At 38.6% G+C, this 24791-nt stretch overlaps 1 protein-coding gene across 4 annotated transcripts in view; it reads left to right on the top strand.

The window, feature by feature from the left end:
• Positions 1-24791, top strand: part of NMNAT3 (nicotinamide nucleotide adenylyltransferase 3) — a 97517-nt gene that overhangs the window by 43824 nt on the left and 28902 nt on the right. For 2 of the 4 annotated variants that reach the window (XM_017523713.2, XM_017523714.2), the window contains exon 2: positions 2780-2925. In XM_017523713.2, coding sequence (XP_017379202.1) covers positions 2817-2925 — 109 coding nt within the window. In that variant the 5' untranslated portion in view covers positions 2780-2816. Of the gene's footprint in view, positions 1-2776; positions 2926-24791 lie in introns of all 4 variants that reach the window. The other 2 variants (XM_017523716.2, XM_017523712.2) reach the window with 1 other exon arrangement.

Below are 24791 nucleotides of genomic sequence, written 5' to 3'. Positions count from 1 at the left end.
TCCTAAAGTGTTTACTGATCAGTGAATAGGAGAGACTCATAAGCAGGGTTGTTTTTTTTTAATAGAATGTGGCATGTGATTTATTAAAGGTAAGTCAGAGAAGCTAGATGTCAGAGAAGCTGTCTCTGCAGCCTTCTACCCTCCCAGCTCCCAGACACTTGTACCCTAACTCTGTGGCAGCCACAGTGGATTAGTTAATCCAGTTTCCAATATCCTTTCCCTCACTGCTCTCACTGGAGAGGCTGTCAAGCTAAATATATGCCTTTTTAGCCTCTGTTGTAGCTACAGTGGCCATGTAACCTAGTCTTGCCAATGAGACAGGAGCAAAATCTACAGGAGGTTCTTAAAATACTCTTGTGTTATTGATTAACAGGAATAGCTAATCCAGTACAGCTCCCTGCTCCTCCCCCTTACCTTGATTGAGGTTATGATGGCTATAGCTGTAACAGCAAGCTTGTGACCATGAGGGAAAAACTGAACTGCAGGTAATCTAATGTCATTAGGTACCTACTTCCAGACTTCTTGTCGTGTTAGAAACAAGTGAACCTCCCTTTGTTTAGACCACTGAGGTTAGGCTTCTGGTATTTGCAGCCAGTATATCCCTAACTGATATAGGTACCTAGCAGGTAATTGATAGTGATTGAAGTCATAAGTAATGTGATTACATAAATTGGGTCTTAACAGATTGGGATGTGCTAGGGGCTTTTCTGGTTGGAGGAAACCAAAATAGCCTATACAGAAGGTTGAAGCAGGAAACCATGAAGGTCTCACAAAGAAGCCCTAACAGGCAGTTCATTCTCACTAGAATATAAAGTAGGAAGCTTGATGAAAGCCTAGAGAAGCAGATAACATGGGCCAAGTTAAAAGTTTCCCTTAGATACAAATAGGGTTCCAGGTTCCTGTGACTGAGCACTCCACATGCTGTTCCCAGAACTGCAGGATTACAGCTAAGAGCATCGTCGCAAGATGAGCAATAAAGGCAGCAAATGCGTTCCTCCTGTTGGCTGCTGTATTATCTATTACTGCAAAACCAATTACACCAAAATGTAGCAGCTTAAATCAACACATTTATTTATTATTTTTATTTAGTATATCACAGTTTCCATGGGTCATGAATCCAGATATAATTTAAGTTCTAAAGCTTATCTTATAAAGCTTCAATCAGGGTGTTCACAGGGCTGCAGTCACTCTGAAAACTTAACTGGGGAAAGATCACGCCCACACTCATGCACATCGTTGTTGGCAGGTCCAGTTCCTCACTGGCTGTTGGCCACCAGAGGTCTCTCTCACTCCCTGGGCCCATGGGCATCTCCATGGGGCAGCTCACAACCTGCCAGCTGGCTGCATCATGGTGAGCAAGTGAGAAAGCAAAAGAAGTGAGCAAGAGGGAAGCCAGAGGCCTTTCATAACCTTATCTCAGAAGTGGTAACCACTACTGCTGTATTCTGTTTGTTGGAAGCAAGTTTCAGCCCGTACTTAAGGGGTGAGATTACCAGTGAATTCTAGAAGGATCCTTGGGAGCCATCTGAAACACTGCCTACCGCAGACACACTGTCATCTCCTTTCTCCTCCTCCATTAGAGTCAGCAGCAGCAGCAGCGCCTTTCTCACCATTGTCGTCATCATCCACACAGTCACAGTGATAGTTTATTAAATGCTTCTTATGTACCAGGCACTTTTCCATATGTAACTAATCTATCCTCACTACAACCTTGTACGAGTAAGTAACATTATCTCCATCTTGCAGATTAGGAAACTGAGGCTCAGAAAGGGTCTGCAGTTTGTCCTAGGTCTCATAGCCAGTGAGAGGCAGTCTAGGGGTCAACCAAGTCCCACCTCGAGGAGGCAACATCTCAGAGGCAATAAAGCCATGTCTGCCAGCCTGCCCTGGAGTCCAGGCTGTTTTCTTCTTACCTTTAACCTCAACAGAGTGAGGCCAGATGGTGTGCTGCACCCTCTCAAAATGCTTGGGCCCCAGATAAAGAACAATAGGTGAAATCAGAATACAGTCTGCACATTAGGTAATAGTCCGGTAACAGTGTTGGTTTCCTGATTTCACTCATCATTCTGCAGTTATGTAAGAAGGTGTCTTCATTCTTAGAAAACACATACTGAAGCATTTAGAGGTAAAGGGAATTTCTGTCTATGATTTGTTCTTAAACATTTCAGAAAAAACATATATACAGATATGTATGTGTGTCGAAAGAGTGAATGATAAAGCAAGTGTGGTAAAATGTTAACACTGGGAAATCTGGATAAAGAGTATAAAAAATTTTGTACAAATTTTGCAACCGTTTTTCAATAAGTCTGAAATTGTTTCAAAACAAAAAGTGTTTTAAAAGAGCTGATCTACTCTTGGACCTTGTGAGATCTATTAGGACTACCAGAGATGACACTGTGGGGGTTTTATAGCCCTCCTTCTGACCCCAGGGTGATCTGTCAGAGCCCAGGGAGGATATAGAGGTTCAGAACAGAACACGGGTTCTGGGATCAGGCTGCCTGGGTTCCAGTCCCGGCCCAGTAGCTTCTACGGTCCCTGAGCTATATGAGTAACCACTCAGGGTTGTTAAAAAGGACTTGGCAAGAGAAGGATATATCTTGGCATAGCACTTGGCATACTTCATGGCCCATGGCAAACTCTCCTTAAATGTTGTTTTTATGGCCTCCTCAGTCATCTTACAAGTGAGAAGTAATGGTCTGTGTGTGGTTTAAAGAAACTGGTCTGGATAATTGTCTCAGTGATAACTCCCTGACATGAGCTTTTGTCTCCATAAAAGCAGGGTGGCCACTGCAACTGATGTGGATGTGCCTGACAAGATGAAGAGCCCAATCCCTGTGGTGCTTCTGGCCTGTGGCTCCTTTAACCCCATCACCAACATGCACCTGCGCTTGTTTGAGGTGGCCAGAGATCACCTACATCAAACAGGTCAGTCAGGGGGCCCTGAGCCCAACAGAAGAACTGGTGGGTTAGGCTTCGTGGGGCTTTTCTGGCTGCTGGCATCACTGTTATTAAAACAGCTCAGTTTATTTATTCACAGCATAACTGGTGGCATATTTTTTTCATCATATTCAGAGGGCGGATGCTTCATGGTCTTATGACACGTGTACAAGTCATACCCCTTTCCACGGAGCTGAACACATCTCAAGGTCTCCCCTCCCTATCCACCTCACATTGGCAATGAATAACAACAGGCCCTCTATAGAACCTGTGCCAAAATAAGGGCATCCTCCCTGGTACTCCCAACATTTGCCTATACAGCCAGATGAATAGGTAGCATGTACCTTAGAAAGGTCCTGATACTCTTCAGAGGATAAGCAAATGCTTGATAATGGGCATTTTGACATTTTCTTGAAAGAAGAGATCCTAGATTATTGCAAATTAATAATCTTATACATGGGGCATTTCCAATACAGATGGCATGACTTTGCCAGAAATATTTAATCAGCTGGAAATATATAGTCTGAGGATGTTTAATCTCCTTGACTTTCTATTTCATTATCAAAGGAGTAAAGTGACATTTGTAATCTGCACGATTGTTTCTAAGGAATATATGTATATGTTGCTATCAGATATATATGAAATTATTTACTTGTATATTTGTGAATGTCTTATATATTCATATATGTATTTTGTGTTTCTATATTGTTTGAAAAAGTTTGCCTTTAAGGACATTGTTTTTATACCAAAATCAATTCCTATTTACTTTTAATATAGCAAAAAGTATTTGAGTAACATAGAAATCATTTCTTCAAAGAAATCATGTACAAGTATTAGTTTATTTTAAAGGAAATGCCTTTATTTTAAAAACATGTTTTGAAAGTGAGTGTCTATCCTTGACAAATAAATAGCTTAGTAAATAATAGGAATTTAAAAATATTCAAACAATTTATTAAAACTAATTGGTAGATATTAGTAGGCAGTATATCAAAGAAGAAGTATAAATGGCCAACAAATTTAGGGAAAGGTGCTTAAAATCACAATAACCAAATAAAGTTCAAATAAGAATGTGATAAACTACACAAGCTGATAAGACACCATGAGGGTATCTCCTATGGCTGCTGGAATACCGCAGAATTGTAACCATGTGCCACTGGGCTTATAGTTAGTGCTCAAAAAAAAATCTGCTATAGGAGTAAATAGTTTTAGCCTATGAGACTGGCAAAGATTAAAGACTGACAAAATTCAGTGCTGGCAGAATAAAGAAGCACTGGTAGTAATAGGACTGTACTGGTAGGAATAGAATAAACGATAAAACATTTTTGAGGACAATTTGGCGTTCTGTGACAAAAAAATTTAAAGTCTGTACCCACACTCCTAATGAAGAGAAAAATTAACCAATGGAAACCAAACTAGATTTGATGCAGATGTTAGAATTAGCCGACAAAGGCTTGAAAAGTTATTATAATTATATGCTCTATGTTCAAGTTAAGTAAATATATGGAAAATATAAAAAGGACCCAGATCAAACATCTAGAATTAAAGACTACAATCTGTGAAATGAAAAATATACTGGAAAGATTTAACAACAGATTAGATATTACAGAAGGAAAGATTAGTGAACTTGAAGATGAGGGGACTGTCTAAAATAAAATACAGGAAGAAAAGGAATTTTAAAAAGGAAAGAATAGCAGTGAGATATGGAAGAACTTGAAGCAGCTTAATATACTTGGAATTGGAATCCTAGAAGGAGAAAACAAAGAACTGGAAAAAGTATTTGAAGAAATAATGACTGAAATTTCTCCAAATTTGGTGAAAACCCACAGATCCAAGTATCTGAACAAACTCCAAATACAAGAAACATTAAGAAAACACAGATATATAATAATCAAATCTCTCAAAACCAGTAATAGTCAAAAGCAGCCACAGAACAAAAATAAAGATGGCAACAGATATCTTGTTACTGAATTTACCAAAAGAGAATTCAGTGTAATAAAACTGTTAAAGAGCTGAAAGAAAATACTGTCAACCTAGAACTCTATATCCATTCCATTCTGGCAAAAATATCTTTCAAAAACAAAAGCAAAGTAAAGGCATTTTCAGATATTTGAAAGCTGAAAGAACTCACCACCAGCAAACTTGCACTACACGAAGTGCTAAATTCCTTCAGACAGAAGGAAAACAATACCAAAGGGAAGCATGGACCAACACAGAGGAATACAGAGCACTGAAAATGGTAACCACATGAGGCAATTAAGTAAGGTTTCTTATTGATTAATTTTCTTTAAAAGGCAATTCACAGTTTAAACAAAAATAACAATACATTGTGGGATTTATAACATACGTAGAAGTAAAATATATGATAACAATAGAATAAAGGCTGAGAGGGTGAAATGGAAGTATATGTAAAGTGGTATAACATCACTTAGAGATAGACTGTGATAAGTTAAAGATATGCTTTAAGCTCTAATGCAATTGCTAAAATGAAGTGGTTATACTTAATAAGTATACAAAAGAAATAGAATCAGAATATACTCAGTTAATTCAAAATAAGAAAAAGAGGAAATGGGAAACAAAAAACATATGAGACAAATAGAAAACAGTATGATGGCAGTTTGGTCCCTGTCCAAAAATTCTTCCTCAAACATCCTAAGATATTTAGTAAATGTACTANTAAGAGATTTAAACCTAACTATATCAATAATCACATTAAATATAAATAGTCTAACAAATTCTGCAAAGAGACAGACTGCCAGATTCAATAAAATTAAGCAAGACCCAGCTATAAAAAACAAGCATACTTTAAATAGAGAAACCCAGATAGGTTAAAAGTAAAAGAACAGAAAACTGTCCCGTGCTAACACTAATTAAAAGAAAGCTGGAGTGACTATAGTAGTATCAGAGAAAGTAGATTTCAGAGGAATGAATATTACCAGGGATAAATAAGATTATTTCATAATCATAAGGGGTTAATTCTTTAAGCAGAAGTAATACTAACACTTTTTTTTAGTAATAGAATTTCAAAATACATAAAAAGCAAAAACCATAAAATTACAAGGAGAAAGAGACAAACCCACAATTATAGCCAGCTATTTTAATGCTCTTCTCAGTAATTAATAGAATAAGCACACAGAAAATTAATAAAAGACTTGAACAACACTATTAAACAATTTGACCTAATTGACATTTATAGACCACTGCATCCTACATCACAGAATATACATTCTTCCCAAGGGCACACAGAACATTTACCAAAATAGGCCATGTTCTGAACCATAAAAGAAGTCTCAGTGGATATAAAAGGTCTAAAGTAATACAAAGTGTATTCTCTGACCATGGTGGAATAACATTAGAAATCAATAACAGAAAGGTCTCCAAATATGGAAATAAAATAACATACTTCTAAAAACTCATGGGTCATAAAAGAAATCAAAATGGAAATTAGAAAACATTTTGAACTGAATGAAAGTGAAAACAATATATAAAAAATTTTAGGATGCCACTGAAGTAGTACTTAAGGAGAGCTTTATAGCATGAGATATTATAGTAGGAAAAAAATGGTCTCAAACCAATGATTTCAACTTTCACCTTGATAAACAGAGGAATAGACAAAACACAAAATAAGCAGAAGAAAGGAAATACAATAATGCACCATACTATGACATTTCAGCAAGTAACAGACCGTGTGTGTGTACAATAGTGGTCTCATAACATTGTAATGGAGTTGAAAAATTCCTATTGACTAGTGACATTACAGCATCATAGTGCAAGGCATTACTCATGTTTGTGGTGATACTGGTGTAAACAAACCTACTGCATGACTAATCATATAAAAGTCTAAAAAGCCTAGCACATACAATTACATACAGTACATAGTACTTGATAATGGTAATAAATGACTAAGTTACTGGTTTATGTATTTACTTTTATACTTATTTTAGAGTGTGTTTCTTCTTGCACAAAAAAAAAGAAAAAAAAAAAAAAAAAAAAGGTAACTGTAAAACAGCCTCAGGCAGGTCCTTCAGAAAGAATTCCAGAGGAAGGCATTGTTATCAGAGATGACAGCTCCATGCATGTTTCTGCCCCTGCAGACCTAGTGGGACAAGATATGGAGGTAGGAAACAGTGATATTGATGATCCTAATCCTGTGTAGGCCTAGGCTAAAAGTGTGTTTGTATCTTAATTCTTAACAAAACTTAAAAAGTAAAAATTTTTAAACAACACATATAGAATAAGGATATAAAGAAAAATATTTGTGTACATCTGTACAATATCTTTGTGTTTTAAGCTAAGTATAATTACAAAAGTATCCAAAAGTTTAAAAAATTGACAAGTTTATAAAGTAAAAAAGTTACAGTAAGCTAAAGTTAATGTATTATTGAAGAAAGAAAAATCCTTTTAAAAATGTAGTATAGTTTAAATAAACAGTGATGATAAAGCCTATAGGAGTCTACAGTAATATTGTAGTCCTTCACATTTACTCATGCCCTGGCTCACCCAGAGCAACTTCCAGTCCTGCAGGCTCCATTCATGGTAAGTGCCCTCTAAAGGTGCAGTGTTTATCTTTTATACCATATTTTTCCTGCACCTTTTCTTTGTTTAGATATGTTTAGAACATTTCTCAAAAAATATATACAAATGACTAGCAGGTATATGAAAAACTGCTAAACATTACTAATCATCAGAGAAATGCAAAACAAAACCAACATGAAATATCATATTATCCCAGTTAGAATGGCTATTATTAAAATAACAAAAAATAATCAATGTTGGTGAGGATGCAGAGAAACGGGAACTCTTATAAACTATTGGTGAGAATGTAAACTAGAATAGCCATTGCGGAAAATAGTATGGAGATTTCTCAAAACACTGAAAATATAATCACTATTTAATTCAGCAATCCCACTATAAGGTATCTACCCAAAGGAAAAGAAATCAATATATCAAAGGGATACCAGAACTCACCTGTTTATTACACTCTATTCACAATAGCAAAGATGTGGAATCAACTTAAGTGTCCATCCGTGGATGAATGGATAATGAAAATGTGATATATATACATAATGGGACACTATTCTGCCATAAAAAAAGGATGAAATCATGTCATTTACCACAACATGGATGGAACTGGAAATCATTTTCTTAAGTGAAATAAGTCAGGCACAAAAAGATGAACATTTCATGTTCTCACTTAAATGTGGGAACTAAAAAATTTGAACACATGAGGGTAGAGAGTAGAAAGATAGTTAACAGAGACTGGAAGGGTGAGTTAGGGAGGAAGAGGAAGGATGGTAAGAACTAGGTTAAAAGGTACAAACATGCAGTAAGATAGAAGGAATAAATTCTGGTCAGGCGTGGCAACTCATTCCTGTAATCCCGTCACTTTGGGAGGCCAAGGTGGGTGGATCGCTTGAGGCCAGGAGTTCAAGACCAGCCTGGCCAACATGGTGAGACCCTGTCTCTACTAAAAATATAAACATTAGCTGGACATGGTGTTACACACCTGTAATTCCAGCTACTCAGGAGGCAAAAAGACATGAGAATCACTTGAACCTGGGAAGCTTGCAGTGAGCCAAGATCACATTACTGCACTTCAACCCAGGCAACAGAGCAAGGCCCTGTTTCAAAAAAATAAATAAATAAATGAAAGAAAATAACAACCCAATGAAAAACTGGGCCAAATATTTGAACCGACTTCACCAAAGAAGATATATGAATGACATATAAGTACGTGGAAAGATGCTCAGTAGCATTAGGGAAATGCAAATGAAGATCACAGTGAGAAACCGCTGCACCCCTATTAGAATGACTAAAATTAAAAATTGACTGTACCAAATATGGCTAAGGACATGAAGCAATTGGAATTTTCATACGCTACTGGTGGGGATGTAAATAGTGGAATGGCTGTGGAAAACAACTTCATAGTTTCTTAAAAGTCAAATATGGCCAGTTGCATGGCTCATGCCTGTAATTTCAACACATATGTCAAAACCTATCAAATTATACCCTTTAAAGATATACTGTTTATTGTGTATCAGTTATACCTCAGTAAAAAAGATTAAACTTGTTTTTTAAAGACTCAACAAGGTTGCTTTAGTTATATGTAAAATAGCAATACATTCTTTGGGGCAAAAGACACAACAAATAAATAGAAAGAAAGAGAAATTGAAAACTATAAAATTCCACAGAGATTTTGAAGATGTGTAAATTACATACCATGTATGGACCTTATCTGAATCCTGATTCAAAACAAATCAACTATCAAATGATATTTATGAGGGAGTTGGAGAAATTTGAAGACTGGCTGGATATTAGATGGTATTTAGAAATTATTGTTTAAATTTTTTCAGGCCAACAATGGTATTGCTACTGTGTTAAAATCTGTCCTTATCTCTTAGAAAAAAATGTTTGTACCCTTAGTCTAGCAGAGGAAGAAAGGATGTATTTCCTGCATGTCTTAAAACAGTGAGCCGAATAACATTAAAGTTATTTGGGGGAGTATATAACTTTCTCTTGGCTTGATAAAACATGGGCTTGACTGTTAGCCACTGAGTCTCTTTTCCTGCCAACCTTGACTTGTCAGAAAGGCCCCTGGCATCTTAGGTGTTGCCTTTGTGAGGTTTCCCAGGGGGCAGGGTTTCTACTCTACTTGCAGAACGAGCTGCTTCTCAAACAGGTCCACCTACACACTGTATTGGACACTTAAGACACTCGATATACTTGCAGGCTCTCCTTTAGCCTCAGGAGAAGCTTCGGCATGGCCCAGTGAGGCTTCAGAGAGTACTCTTGGTCCCCAAAGGACATGGTAACCACAGCATGCATAGATAATTAATCACATTGGATACATTATACATTTACATTATATATAATTTTTATCACTTGGAATATTATTAGGTAGTGGGGTTTTGGTCACGTATGACCTCAATCACCCTCTTGCCTTTATATTCAGTCCTCTCTCCATGGAAAGTACTTGGTCATTTTTGAAAGTTAAGAATGTACTCTGCTACCTGTGTTAGTGTTATACATTGGGTTGCCACCTTTCAACATTCCACAAATATTTACTGCATCTTCCAAGCACTATTGCTGGAAATAGAGTTGGCTAAATTACACCCCCTACCCAAAAGGCATAGGTGACGAGAGACCTACCACATGGTAGCAGGTAATTGTGGCACCAGATACAGAGGAAGAGCATCTTCCACCTGGAGTTGGGGAAAATTCCTTGGAGGAGGTTTAGCCAGGCACAGTTTAGGCAGAGTTTATGTAGAGAAAGCAGCATGGGTAAAACCCAGAGGTAGAGGAGAATCACATTTTAATGCATGGGAGGAAACATAAGGCTGACAAGATAGGGAAGACTCAGGCGTAGAGATGAGGCTGGTAAAGCAGAGTGGACCCGCTTGCCACCATGAGAGTATGTGGAGTGAAATTCCCTTTTCTGCACAGCCAGGCATCACCCAGTGTTACCCACAGCCAGCTGATCTGTGCACCGAGCCATAACTTGACCCATCATCTTTCCAGGGACAGATCATTTAAACAGTGCCTTTATTCTCCATCTGAACCAACTCGCAATTAAGGCTGAATGAAAATTTGGTCCCAAGATTTCTTTTTTCATTAAGAAAACTAAATCTCTCTTCTGTGGGTGTATTTTCACTAAAACAATTCACAATTTTCATTCAATATTACACGCATATAAATTGAATTAAGCAAGCTGAAGCAATTTGTTTAGTAACTTTAAATAGAAATTAATAGTGTCTTCCTGGTTTGCTGCAATAGCACTAATGCCTTTTTGGCCTTGGACTCTTTCGCCTTTCACAAGCATTCCTTCTTCAAACTACAATTGTCCTTCCTTTGTTGATTTCTTCCTTTTTCTCCTGAAATAACAACATAACCTTAAAAGCTGACAGAGGCACTTATGTCATCCTTACTATTTACCAGGCAGTGCTCTAAGTGCATTACATGAACTCATTTAATTTTTATAACAGCCCTACCAGGTGGGTGCTACTATTCTCCCTATTTTAGAGATGATAGACACATACACCAAAACTTCTAACCATCTTTAGTCCTGTAATAACACACCTCTTTATGATGAAAAGGGTATATGTTATATGAAAAGGAACTTACGTCTGACAATCTTCATTGTTAATAACATGCCGCCAAAGTCATCCATGATCAAGAGATGAAATGTTGAATGCAGCTATGTTCTTCACACTCCTTTACTTGAAAGAATTTGGGAATTAGATATGGGCTGGTGCAATTGAGTGTTAGCCGTGGATTTTCTGTACTTTATAGTGTGGTTCTCTAATCATAGGCACGTCTTTGTCTTGTGTCACGTGCTGTGCAAGTTCTCACAGAGGAGGTTCTCAAAGGCTTGATGGATAAGTTTGTGTAGTGGATGGGGGTGGTTTCAAAAGGTTCACTTGGAATTTTTATTCCTATTTTGCTGATTTTTGACAGCAAATGGTTCAGTACAACATATGACTAGTCCATAGCTTTGGACACCCCTAAAGCATTCATTGAATATATTAAGAATTTGAGCCTGCATTTCTCGTAAGATGTTGGATGTACTCCCAGTTGTAAATGCTTGTTTTCCCAACATGTAAGTAAGTTTACCAACAAACTTACTAATAGAGATTGAATTAAATTTAAATTCTGTTTTCTGTTACTTAGACAATTTGTTACTTCTAATCAATATAATTTAATTATTGGCCTGTGTTTCAGCAATAATCCACTTGTGTTTATTTTAAATCAAACTTTGTCAGTTTAGTGAATACTTACTCAGTTAACAACTGAAGGTGAAATTGAACTGGTAATGGATTGAATGTGAGGAAGAGAGAGTGCTACCCACTAGAAAGAGAGAGAGTCCTGAGGGAGGGCCAGATCTGGGAGACAGACAAGTTTACCTCCACATATGCTGAATTTGAGAGACCTATGAGAATACAGCACTGGAGAGGGACATTTGCAAATGACCTGTAGATAACACATGAAGGTATCCATAGGGGAACATGAGATCACAGAGAGAGAGAGTGAGAGAGAGTTATAAGGAGAGAGGAGCCCTGAGGAGTCCCAGGACTTGACAGCCTTATAAAGAAGTTCAAGAAGACCCAAGAAATAGGAGGAAACCAGAGTAGTTTCTGTCACAGAAGACAGGAAAGATAAAGGGTCCCCAGCATTTAGAGTTAGAGGTTAGTATTGGAGTTAGATGAGGACTGAAAAATCACATCTGTGCAGTTGAGCAATGTAGAGCTGGTGATGTCTGGGAGAAGGGCTTTGTTGAAGCAGTGGTATTGACAATTGGATTGGCTATGCATTCAAGAGGGACTAGGAGAAGAGGAGACAGAGGTGGCTAGTAGCCACAGTCCTCTTATGAATGGCAGGGACCCAGGTAAAGTGAGGTCAAATGTGCAAGAACAAGGAGAGATGATTTGTCATAATGACAAAGGGAGCCAATTGAGAGTAGCAGCCCTGGTGGAGCACACGAGCTCTGTCCAGAGCGAGGAGTAGCCACACCTTCTCATTTCTCCCAGAAGCTAGAAATAGGAACTTCCATGTTTGAAAGATTGTTGATGGCTGCATTGCTTGCAACTGCAAAATATGGAAAACAAAACATTAAACTCTAAACAAATATTCTACACTAATAAGTAGATTTCTTTTTCCTGATATGTAGGGCAGCAATCCTGAAACTACTTTCTGTGTGTCCTAGCATTAAGCAATAAGTAAATATCTTAAGATAATGGAAGTCAACCGTTTCACTATTGGAGAAATAAGTTACAAATGTGGACAGAGGGAAGTTACAAATGTCCTGTGATGTGGGATTGGAATTAAAGGTATCAGTGTGAACTCATGAATAGATAAGATAAAAGGGATAGATACAGTGGGTGAGTGGGTGGATAATAGATAGATGAGTGTGGATATTTTTATAGATACATGTATATCTGTATCTTAGCCCTGTTTGCTGAGAGGGCCTGGAAATAGTTATACCCAGTAGCCATAATATAAACTAGCATCCTAATTTTGGTTTCTAAATACTATTTTGTACTAAAAGAGTTCCTTAGAAAAATGGTTGAATCTGGGGCTGGGGATGGAAAGCACAAGATAAACAGGGACATCTTGTGGTACCAAAAAGTAAGGAAGAGTTCAAAGAATGGCATGTCAAAGGGACACCACATCCAATGTAATGTTTCCCTACAATAAAATCTGAGAACAACTTGAGCATAAGAACAAATAACAAGGGATTATAACTCATTGAATACATTTACAGTCTACGAGTCTAAACTGATTTAAAGCAAATAAATGTACTGGTTAATGAAATGAACGAACAAATGCAAGAAAGAGGAAGACTCTTCCCTACAGTAGAATGCCAATGTAGGAGGAATAGTGGAATTAGAAAATCACCATTTAGCAACCATTCAAATAATTGATTTAAGCAAGAATCACTAATGAATCTTAATACTAGTGGGTTGAAATAATAACGAGATAGGTATGTGGTCACAAAGTAACTCCTGACAATAGGCTTATTGATTCCACAGGAAAAAAATATTTTCATAGATGAGAAATGTGGCAAATACAACCTTAACCAAGTGACCAAAGGCAACACCACCAATATTGGTCATAATGACCTCATGCATGTCCTGATATGATGCCCTGAGGAAGGCACACCCCCGCTTCTGTGCTGGTCCTGCCAGAAGGGTGTACCCTGTATCTCCTCCTGAGGAAATATCAGACAAACCTAAAGTGAGGGACATTCTGCTAAGTAATTGGCCTATAAGAAATGTCAGCCTCATGAAAGACAACTAAAGAGCTATTCCAGAAGAAAGAAAGCTGAAGAGAACCCAGGTCTCTGGGCCAGTGTTTCTCTCACTGCCTTGTGCTCAGAGAGGCAACAGCAGGTTTCTATGAGGCCTCCTCAATGTGCAAGCCCCAAATACAGATTTGGTGAGAGCAGAGAGTCTGGTAGATTAGCAGAATGTAGGGAAGTAGTCAGGGCTTGATCTTGGAGTCTGAAATGCCTGATAAGGAATGGGGACTTTAGGTGAAAGGGACTTGAACATCTTTAACCAACTGGCTCACCACGTGCCTACTAGGCCACAGGAGGACCCTTAGCACAGGAACCTTCAGACACCTTTTGGAAAAGCAACTACTAGAATCTCTCAGCAACCTGATTCTCAGGCCAAATCCCCATCCAGTGCTAGGACTTGCTGACTCTAACTAAGCATTCAGGCCCTCTTCACCAGAAGAGGGATGCATGCAGTTATTTGGACCACCTGCCTGCAACCTGGTCCAAATGCATACTGGAATGCATGTAGAATACAGGGAGAATACAACTCCACCTGCTTGCAGCCTGGTCCAGCATGCATTTTCCACCTCATTGCCACGGTGATCTTGTGACACCTTGTCAAATGCCTGGGTAAGGTCCTGCATTCATGGCCATTACTTGCCTGCTCAACTGGAAACTACCAAGTAGGAAAATGACTTATTCTGAGTGAACTCTTGCTAGCTGTGAGCAGTCATCACTTTTTCTAAGCAACCAGAAGCTATGTTTTAGACTCGGTTCCCTGATTTTGCTCTAGTTCACATTCAGAGTCCCAAACTATGGTCTCTGGAATGTATCATCTATGCTTTTAGAGATGGAGTTTCACTCTTATTACCTAGGCTGGAGTGCAATGGCATGATCTCAGCTCACTGCAACCTCTGCCTCCCAGATTCAAGTGAATCTCTTGCCTCATCCTCCCAAGTAGCTGGGATTATAGGCATGCACCAACATGCCTGGCTAATTTTGTATTTTTAGTAGAGACGGGATTTTTCCATATTGGTTAGGCTGGTCTCAAACTCCTGACCTCAGGTGATCTGCCCACCTTGGCCTCCCAAAGTTCTGGGATTACAGGCATGAGCCACCACACCTGGCCCTCCTCTATGCTTTTTCTATGATCGACTCAACAGATACCCCCAGAAAGAAGAGTACTAGTTCTCTTGACTTGTGAAGCAGAAATGGGCACAGGTCTGCTGTCAGCCAAATCTCTATCCTGTCATGGGCAGGATGCAGGAGGCCATGCCTGGCAACCCACCAACACAAAGACCCCACCCAGCCCTGGCTCACTGCCCAGCTAAGCTCAGCTCTTACTTGGTTGCTCCTGGGTCTTGGGATTCTCTTCTCTATCTCTGCTTTCCTTTAGATGTCACAACCCACAAAAGAAAGAACTGTAGAATTTTTGGTGAACTTCAGAGAGGGCATGCTCCCCTTCTTGTGACCGTGGTGTCACAGAAAGAGATCACTAGCTTTGGTGTCAAATTTTGGTGTCAAACTCACTTGCTGTATGACCTGGAACATCTCTCTAGCCTGTGTTTTCTCAATTGTAAATTAGGAATAATATCTCCTAATCATACAGGGTTGTTTATATTAAGGATTAAATGTGATGATATACATAAACTGTCTAGCCCATGCAATATATCCAATATATGTTTGGTTTCTTTTCTTGCATCCTGAGTGGACCCCAACTCAATGCTCCCTTAAAGCATCTCCTATTCCTGTGTCAGTGTCCAGGCAGGTTATCATAATACTCTCATAACTATGCATGGGAGAAAGAAAGCCTCAAGACAGTTTCTCCTGTTTTCTTTTAGACCTTTCTTGATTCTTTATGATGTTATTTCCTAACGATCCTGCCCCATGTGCTTGTGGCATCCCAGATTAAATTGCATCGTAAAGATAACAACCCAATCCAAAGCCTTGTCCTTTTCTTAACACCGCCCCTTCGCCCCCATCCCCGCCAACTTTGGACAACCTTGAGGAGAGGAAAGGTATTTTATGGCTCCCAGTTTTTCCCCTCAGTGACTTGCATTTTAAATTGAAGCGTATTTATTGTAATATCATTTACACCAGCAATTTTCTGTGTTAAAATGTCTGATCAGTGTCCAGTGTGATGTATATCACTTTTGCTGCCTTGGTGATTTTCATTTGAATTCTCTATTACACAGTGAATATGGAGAGAATTAAATGCATATGATAAGGTGGTGCAATACAATCTGAGATAAGGGGGAAATTAAGCTATGATAATTCTATTTAAGGCAGTGACAGCCCCAGCCCTGGGTCTTCTGGGCTTTAGGAGATACCACAAGAGCATGAGTAAATATTATATAAGCTCAGCGTGTTGCTTTAATCTTGGGCTCACACTGACGTTTATTAACCAAGTAGAGTGATTTTAATATATATTCACAGACAGTTCTCCAGCCTGGTCTGAAAAACTGTTCATTTTCACATCTCTAACTTAAAAGCGTTTTCTGAAGAAGAGAAATTTAAGAATGTTGAGTTACTCCAACAATTGTTTTGACCCAAGATAATTTTTTTGATATCATGTGAGGCTCCAAGGATTTGAGGTTATACATGTTAGATTCCAAATTCTTTGAAAATAAAATGCTTTACTAATTTAATAACAAATCAGCATTTTCCTTCTTTTTAATATGTCTATCTTGAGATGAGGCTTAAATGAAACAGATCTGGAAAGGAACCCTGAGAAGGAAATTTCTATGGCATGTGCTCTAGAACCAGACGTGGCTACACCAGGTCAGGGGATAAACAGCACTTCACATATGAGCGCGCTTTATTTTGAGGCCCTCAGGCACTTCATGAGACCCCCGCATTCTGGAATTCACTGCCTTACTACTGCCAACACGCACAATGCTGTGAAAAATAGGGAACCATTACTCACATCTTTGCAAATTATGATACTGCTCACCTCTTTGCCTCTTTTCCCATCCTCTTCTCTTTTTCCCCAAATAAAAAGCTAAAACAAATACATGTATTTGTTTTGTTTTTTGCTTATTTAGTTTTAGTGTCTTATTCCTTATTGTGTGCACCTGTAGTCCCAGCTACTACGGAGGTTTAGGCAGGAGAATCGCTTGAGACCGGGAGTTCTGGGCTGTAGTGTGCTATGCTGATCCACTAAGTTCTGCATCAATATGGTGACCTCCTGGGAGTGAGGGAGTACCAGGTTGCCTAGGGAGGGGTGACCAGGCCCTGGTCGGAAACAGAGCAGGTGAAAACTCCTGGGCTGATTAATAATGGGATAGCATTTGTGAATAGCCACTGTACTTCAGCCTGGGCAACATAGCAAGACCTTGTCTCTTAAAAAAGAGAGAGAGAGAGAGTTGCAAACCACTTATCCAACAAAGGACTTGTGTCTAGAATATCTAAAGAACTTTCAAAATTTAACAATTAAAACACAATCAGGAAATGAGAAAAATACATGAAGAACCATTTCACAAAGAGGATACACGGGTAGCAGATAAACATATGAGAAGATATTTAACATTAACCATTAGGGAAATGCAACTTAAAACCCGCAATAAGATATTACTACACACCTGCCAAAATGGCTAAGATAAAAAATAGTAAACCACCAAATTCTGGAAAGAATGCTGAGAAACTGTACCTCTTTTACTTGCTGGAGGAAATTTAAAATGGCACAACCACTCTGGAAAGCAGTTTGGCACTCCGGAAAGCAGTTTTTGTTTCCTTGTAAACTAAATATGCAATTGCCATATGACCCAGCAGTTATTCTCATGGCCATTTATCCCAGAGAAATGGAAACTTATGTTCACACAAAAACTTGTACACAAATGGTCGTCACAGTTTTCATTCATAATAACCAGAAACTAGAAACCACCCAAACGTCCTTCAAGGGGCGAATAATTAAACTGTGATACATCCGCACCATAGACTACTCCGCAGCCATAAAAGAAACAAATTATTCCTCCAACAACTTGGATGATCTCCAGGGAATAATGCTGAGTGAAAAACACCAATCCCCATACTAAGTGATTCAATATCTGTAACTTTCTTGAAAAATGACAAAATTATATAAATAAGGAAAATATTAGTTGTTTCCAGGGATTAGGGATGGAGATTGGGTGACAGGAGAGAAGTGGGTGTGGTTATAAAAGAGCAACACAAGGGCTCCTTGCGGTGATGGAAGTGAAGCATTCTGTGCCTTGATTGTGGCGATGGTTCCATGAAAACTACAGATGGGATGAAATTTCACAGAACTACCACACAGTCAAAGTAGTGTATGGGAAATGAGTGAATTTTGAGTAAGAGCAGTGGATGGCATCTATCTGAATATCCTGGTTGTGACATTGTGGTATAATATTGCAAGATGTTACCATTGGGGTAACTAGGTAAGGGTACATGGGATCATTCTGTATTATTTCTTACAACTGTATGTAAATCTACATTTAGAAATACAAAAAAAAAAGGAATAGAAACAACATATATTATGAATTAATTATTAATTAGGCATGACAGGGTGAAGTGAGGAAGTGACACTGTCCTTCACTGGACCTCTTCCATGCCCAAGTTTTCAAATAGCCACTTCGTCCTCAAAACAGTCCTGTGAAGTAAGCTTTAATATTCCTCTTCTATAGGTACAAGGAAACCTGAGGACTGGAAGGGTGATATGTTTTGCAAGCATTAGGTAATGCCCCAGTCTCAAAGAATGCAAAGCCAGTGCCCTCATCCTTGGCACCTGGGTGCCCCTTCTGAGCAGGCCGTGCTGTCTCTGCTGCTGCCACTGCTGCTACACCAGCCAGCCAAGCCTAACTCTTCACTCACTGGGGAGGCAGCTCCAGAGTTAATATGCCAAGGCCAGTAACCATCTTTGTCTTCCAGATGGGAAGTGGTGATCATTCTGAGGGGGGCACCAGCAGTTGGCTTCTTTGCTAAACAGACCATAAAGAGAAACCATGCAAAGAGCATTCAGAAAACCCAGGATGGCATCAGATAACACAGAGTGAAGTAAAATTCCCAATAGCACAAAGACATTAATTAAAATGAATTGAATAGATGTGTCTGTATAAATATTCCTAAAGATGGGGTTGTCAAGACCTTGGGGAAATTTATGAGTTACTAATAATTATAGGGAAAATAAATTTTAAAAGGTCAAAATCATTTAAGAATAGATTTTATAAACTATTGGTGACTTACAAGGGGTAGATGGGAACAGAATACAAAGAATGAGGAAATGGCAAAGGGGTAGAAGATAGGATGAGGGCAGAAAGCGCCTTCTCTGAGTGTTCCTATTTATATAGCTCTGACTGTTAGAACAGTGGGATCACATGCTAGAAAAACTATGTAATGAAAGTCAATCTGGATGCAAGGGGAACCCAAGATGAAGTACAAACAGTAGCAAATGAGCCTGGCTCTAGGTAAGGGTACACGGGATCCTTAACTTTGCATTCATTTTACAAATGAATACATAGCCACACGGAGGGCAGTAGGAAAGAAAATAACCTCAGTAACATGGAAAGCAGCATTGTGATCGGATACTGCAAGGCTAAGGACAAGAAAAGGTGTACATAAGTACTGTTCACTAGTTAGTAATTTGTTTTCCACAGGGGTGTGGACGAGCAATTTTAAAACTATTTTATGTAAATACTAGGATTGAGCAAATGAGTAAATGACTGTAGATGATTGAGCCAGGTTTCTTAACGTTGAAGAAAGGAATTACAAATAAAGGAGAGGAGGCTATAATAAACTCTTTGGTGTTGTATTGGAATTGGAGGTTTCGGTATGAACAGTTTTCAATATATATACAGATGGATAGTTTTAGAAGTAAACACAGAGTGATGTGTGTACACGTGTGAGGATAGATACAGATAGTCGCAGATATAATTAATATAATATATTTATATAAAATTTTCTAGTTTTGTTCTCTAAGAGGGCCTAGAAACCATAAAACCCCAGTAGCAATGAACACAGCTAGTCCCCTTGGTTTCTAAATGCCATTCTTCAATAAATGAAACCCGGGCTCCTTGGAGAAATGGTTGATTCCGGGGCTGGGGCAGGGAGCTTACAAGATAAGACTGAACATCCTGCAGTTCTGAAAGCAAGGAAATACTTAAATGATGGGAGAATGTCAAAAAGCCACAGGGGCCAACTTAAAGGAGCTTCCATTAGGCAAATCTCGGATCATTTGAGGAACAAAATAAATAATGATAACGGATTACACCCCACAGAATAAAATAAGTACCCATGAATCCATATTGATAAAAATAAATTATTAAATGAATACAGAAATGCAGGAGAAAGGTCTGTCCTTCCTTATAGTAGAATACTAATGAATACTGTAGAAAGAATGTCAGAAATAGAAAATCACTATTTTACAAACTAATATTACAGTAATAATTGTTACAGACAAGAATCATTAATGGATGCCAAAATTAGTAGGCAAAACATAATGGGAATCAGGATATCTACATAATCTCAAAGTATTTTCTTACAGGCCACATATTATTTACAGATACACAGGAGGAAATAGTAACTTATGTGGAGAAATCTAGCAAATAAGCATCAAAATCAAGACAAATCAACATCATGTACCCTCTGATGTAGGATGTATTGAGAAGAGCACAGCATCAGTTCTGAGGTATTCTTGCCTACGGTAATAGGCTTAATCTCATCATGAGAAAACACCAACCAAACTGAGCGGTGTTCTACAAAATAACTGGCCAGTGCTTTTGAAAGAGCCCAGGTGCTGAAAGACTGAGGAGCTGCCCTTGATTAGCAGAGACCATAGATACAGGACAAGTATATGCAATGTGAGATCCTAAATTGGACTGTGGAACAATAGGGAAATAGAAATGATGTCCCTAGATCAGTGTTGAATTATTGTTAATTTCCTGGCTCAGATCCCTGTACCATGGTTATTTATTAACATTAGTAGAAGTTGAATGAAGGATATATGGGACTCTTCATATTATCTTTGCGACATTCATAAGTCTAAAGTTATCTAAAAGTAAGTTAAAATAAAATATGTAATATTACAAAGGAAGGCAGTTATGTTGAAGTCATCATCTAGATAATGACTTTGAATTTGTTAGAGTGAAAAAAAATTATCACATGAAACCAAAATAATAGTAATGTTATATGTGCATGGCTCTTTAAATTTTACAAAATGTTACAAAAAGAATTTTACATTGTTATTTAATTGCCAAAACATCCCATGAGGTTGGTATTTTTGCCCCTTTCCCCATTTTAGAGATGAAGAATTTAAATCTAAGAGGTGCTTAATATGGTAAAAACAAGCAACAAACATTTTAAAATTAATTAATTAATTAATTAATTAAAAAAAAAAAAAACTTCAAAGCCATGCAAATGATCCTGCTTTCAAATCCAAGCTTTACCATTTCTAGCCTGTACAACCTTAGCCAAACCAATTAAAAACTTTTAGAGAAATTCTGGCAATTGCCTTTTGAGGTTTTGTGAGAATATAAGCCCCATAAACACTCAGCACAGAGCCTGGCACATTCTGGGCACTTAGGAGGAAAGGAGAGGAAGATGAGGGTGAAGATGATGATGGTATTTTAGAGCTGAGGAGCATCTTTGAGTTCAGCCCAGAAATCCCCTGCCCCCAGCAAAGAGTTGATCACCCCAAAAACAGTTTTGACCACACTATGGACACTGTGAAGTGGGTTTATACTCCCACAGATTAATTCTGTTTGGGGGAGCCCAACTTAAAAAAAAAATTCTATGCCTTTCCATATACTGTATGTAGAATATACATATGTTTGCATGTATTTGTATATTGAAAGAGTTAACAATATGTACATTCACAAACAAATAATTTCTAACATCAAGATGTCTAAGGAATGAACACAGATAAGGAGGAAGGATTGGTGATCACCTGGTGGCACCCTCTGCACCACCCTTGGACGCATCCCTGATCTGCCTCCAGTGGGTCTTGCTATCTGTGAATGTGCTTGAAAAACTTTGCAACAATTTGAATCTGAGATATTTTTTCTTGAGACCCACTGAGAACTTCAACACATCTGACAAGTTATGGGATAAGGAGCAGGAAGGCTGGCATTGCCCCACCTAGTGCCCTGAATACTGCAGCTCCTCATTGCATACTTATGGGCTTGAGTTAATGAGGATTTTTCTGAGAGTGGTTGTTGCTCGGCCCCCACATTTGGCACCACGTTGCTTTGCACTTGTTGCTTTTTCATGTCCCTTCTTTTCCCCTGAGATTTCAGTGAACTTGCATATCCTCTGGGACTAGGCTTAAAAATCAGCACATGAGGTAAATTGCATATAATCAACAGTACCCTTGAACATCCCTTAAATCACCTCATGCAAGATGATGTATATACAACTGATGGATACACACTGCATCTGTGTGTAGGCAGTGTGCAGACAGTGTGTTAACAGTGTAGAGTGTTGGTTCCAAGATCAGGGGCCCTGGGACCAGACTACCTGGGCTTTATATCTTCGTCTTAAAATTAATTAGCTTTGTAATCTTAGGCTAGGTATTTAACCTCTTCATGCCACAGTTTGTTCATTGGGGAAATGAGAATGAGAGTCACACTCCTTTCATACAGGGGTTTGCAAGGATTAAAGAGAGCATATGTAAAGCCTTTGGCACAATTCCTGAGACTCATACATGCCACTCTTTATTGTTATTGTACATTTATATATGTGCAATATATACAGCAATGCATACATCAAATATAATTTTAAAATAGCTCAATTACATAAGCCTGAGCATATAGTTGAGTAAATTAAACACTTGTCTGCTGTAATCACCTCCCCTCAACCCTGAACGTTTCTCAAAGCAGCAACAACACTTAATTTTGTGCTCATTTTAAAGCCCCTCTAGTTGCCACATGGTTCACACTGGGGGCTGTTCCCTTACAACTAGCTGAAGTCCAATGTCTACATTTCTGAAGGCAGAAATGAATCTTCCAGTGAGTTTACCTGGCACGCAGCCCTGTGTGACATCTTTGCCTCCTATCGTAGAGGTAATGGAGGGATCCCTGCCTTGGATCAGATGTCTTGTTTAAACTAGACCTTAGACTCCAGGATTCTGCTGTGATGCCATGTCTAGTTCCACTTGATGGCTATTGGGATGCCACAGTAACTAGGGAAACATATGTGCAATTATATCTACCAACCAACCTTTGAGTACAACCTAGAATAGTGACACTGTGCTTTCTATCTCCTTTTCTTTCTTTGTCTGGACATGGAAAGGACAGTGAAAACAGTGGGAGCAGTGGTGGTGGCTGCTTTCACAGCAGTGGTGGTGATGTTTGCACTAGTGGCATGGTGGCAGTACAGACCATGGCAGTAATGATGGCAGCAGCATTGGTTAGTTGGAGTGTGGAGTCAGAGTGTGGTGATAATTGTGTTAGTGGTTATTGGCGTAGCAGTGGGGCGTATTAGTGGCAGTGGTAGTAATGGTGACCATGATGGCAGTAGTCTTGCTGGGCATGGTGGGATGGCAGTGGTACTATTAATGTGACAGTGGTAGTGGGAATCATTGTGTTGGTTGATGCTGATCATGATTTGATGATGGTGGTACTGTTGGTCATGGTGAAGTAGATTGTGGTTTCCACAATTTAGGTCAGTGTTTTAATCTGAAAGTCAGAAGTAGGAAGTTGGTATTGGAGGAAACTCCCCCAGATATCTCATATAATATCTTCCTAAGTCTTGGTAACATGGAAAATGCATCCAAATGAAAGCAACCCAATCCCCCTGATAGAATTTTCTGACAGAGCTGAGTACTTCACAAAGCATGATCCTGTGAACACTCATCCAGCAGAGTGATCCATAAAAACTAAACAGGCTTGGGAAGCCCTGGGACTTCTTTGCCCTTCTTGGAGAGTTACTGGGCACATTAAGGGCTCTCAGAGGATCTGCAATCTGCAGTAAAAGTCTGTTTCACTTTGTCCGCCCTGGTGTTTCCCAAACATATTTGATCACTTTACTCTTTTTCTTTGGGGAAGCTAGGTGCCTACCAACAATTACGTAGAACAGTTAGAGAAACAATATAAACAATACTTGAAATAAAAAGAAAAATAAAACTTAAAGTTTCACCACAGGGACTAATTTTCAGGTGCTTAGTGACAATGGGCAACTTTAGGTTGGTGTAAATGTCTTGTTTTACAAAGTAGAAAAGATCATCTTAAGTTTACATAATCAGAATTGTGTGCAAAGAATACATTAGACTTGTAAATTAAGAATATTATTAGAAACAAGCCTCAAAATGAAATTGCATTAACTAAATAAAACATTTACAATCTAAGAAACCCATATCCTTTTATTCTATACTTATAAAATTAGGAATTTGATCATTATAGAAACGTGGTCCTTGTTTACATTGGAGCCCAATGCTAGGTTAATAAAATAACCTTGGATGACTGAAAGAAAGTGGTCTCTCTATAGCCGATGTCAATCTGTGGTTCTCCACTGTGCATCAGAACAGCCTGGGATGCTTGTGAATAATTGAAGTGCCTAAACCTCACTGCCAGTAAGCAGATTTAGTTACAATCTGGAATATGCATTTTTGTCAATGACATCAATGTAGACCTCACTTTGAAAAATACCAGAAGGAACTGACATTAATATGTTGTCTCCTATTCTGCTCATTCTACCCAATGTCAATTCTAGGAAAAAAATCTTGTTTCAAGCTTCCCGTTCCTGCAGCAGTTTCAGGAGCAGCCCAGGCAGGGGAGGTTGACTGGTGGGCCAAGCAGGTCTCTTCCCTGATACAATGCCTGTTAACCTCAAGGGCAGAGTCCACAACCCCACCAGATGTGCTTAAAGAATTAAGAAAATGGCTTCCTGATTTCCACAGTGATTCCTTCCCATTTATGAGTAATCGTTAGTCTTAACACGAATAATGCAAAAAAGGCAGCTAAGCAGTTTAAATTTTATCCATAAAATTAAGCTCTGTGTTTCAGCACAGCATTTAACTCCATGACCTATTTTATTGAATCCTCTGCATATCTTGGACAGTTTCCTTGAGTGTAAATTGCCATGAAGGTAAATTGAAAATGTATCAAGAAATAGCAAGAATATTAGTGCAGAATCA

The sequence above is a fragment of the Cebus imitator genome, unplaced genomic scaffold, assembly GCF_001604975.1.
Source record: "Cebus imitator isolate Cc_AM_T3 unplaced genomic scaffold, Cebus_imitator-1.0 Scaffold30, whole genome shotgun sequence".
In the NCBI taxonomy this organism is placed as follows: Eukaryota; Metazoa; Chordata; class Mammalia; order Primates; family Cebidae; genus Cebus; species Cebus imitator.
This window is presented reverse-complemented; position numbering and strand designations above follow the sequence as displayed.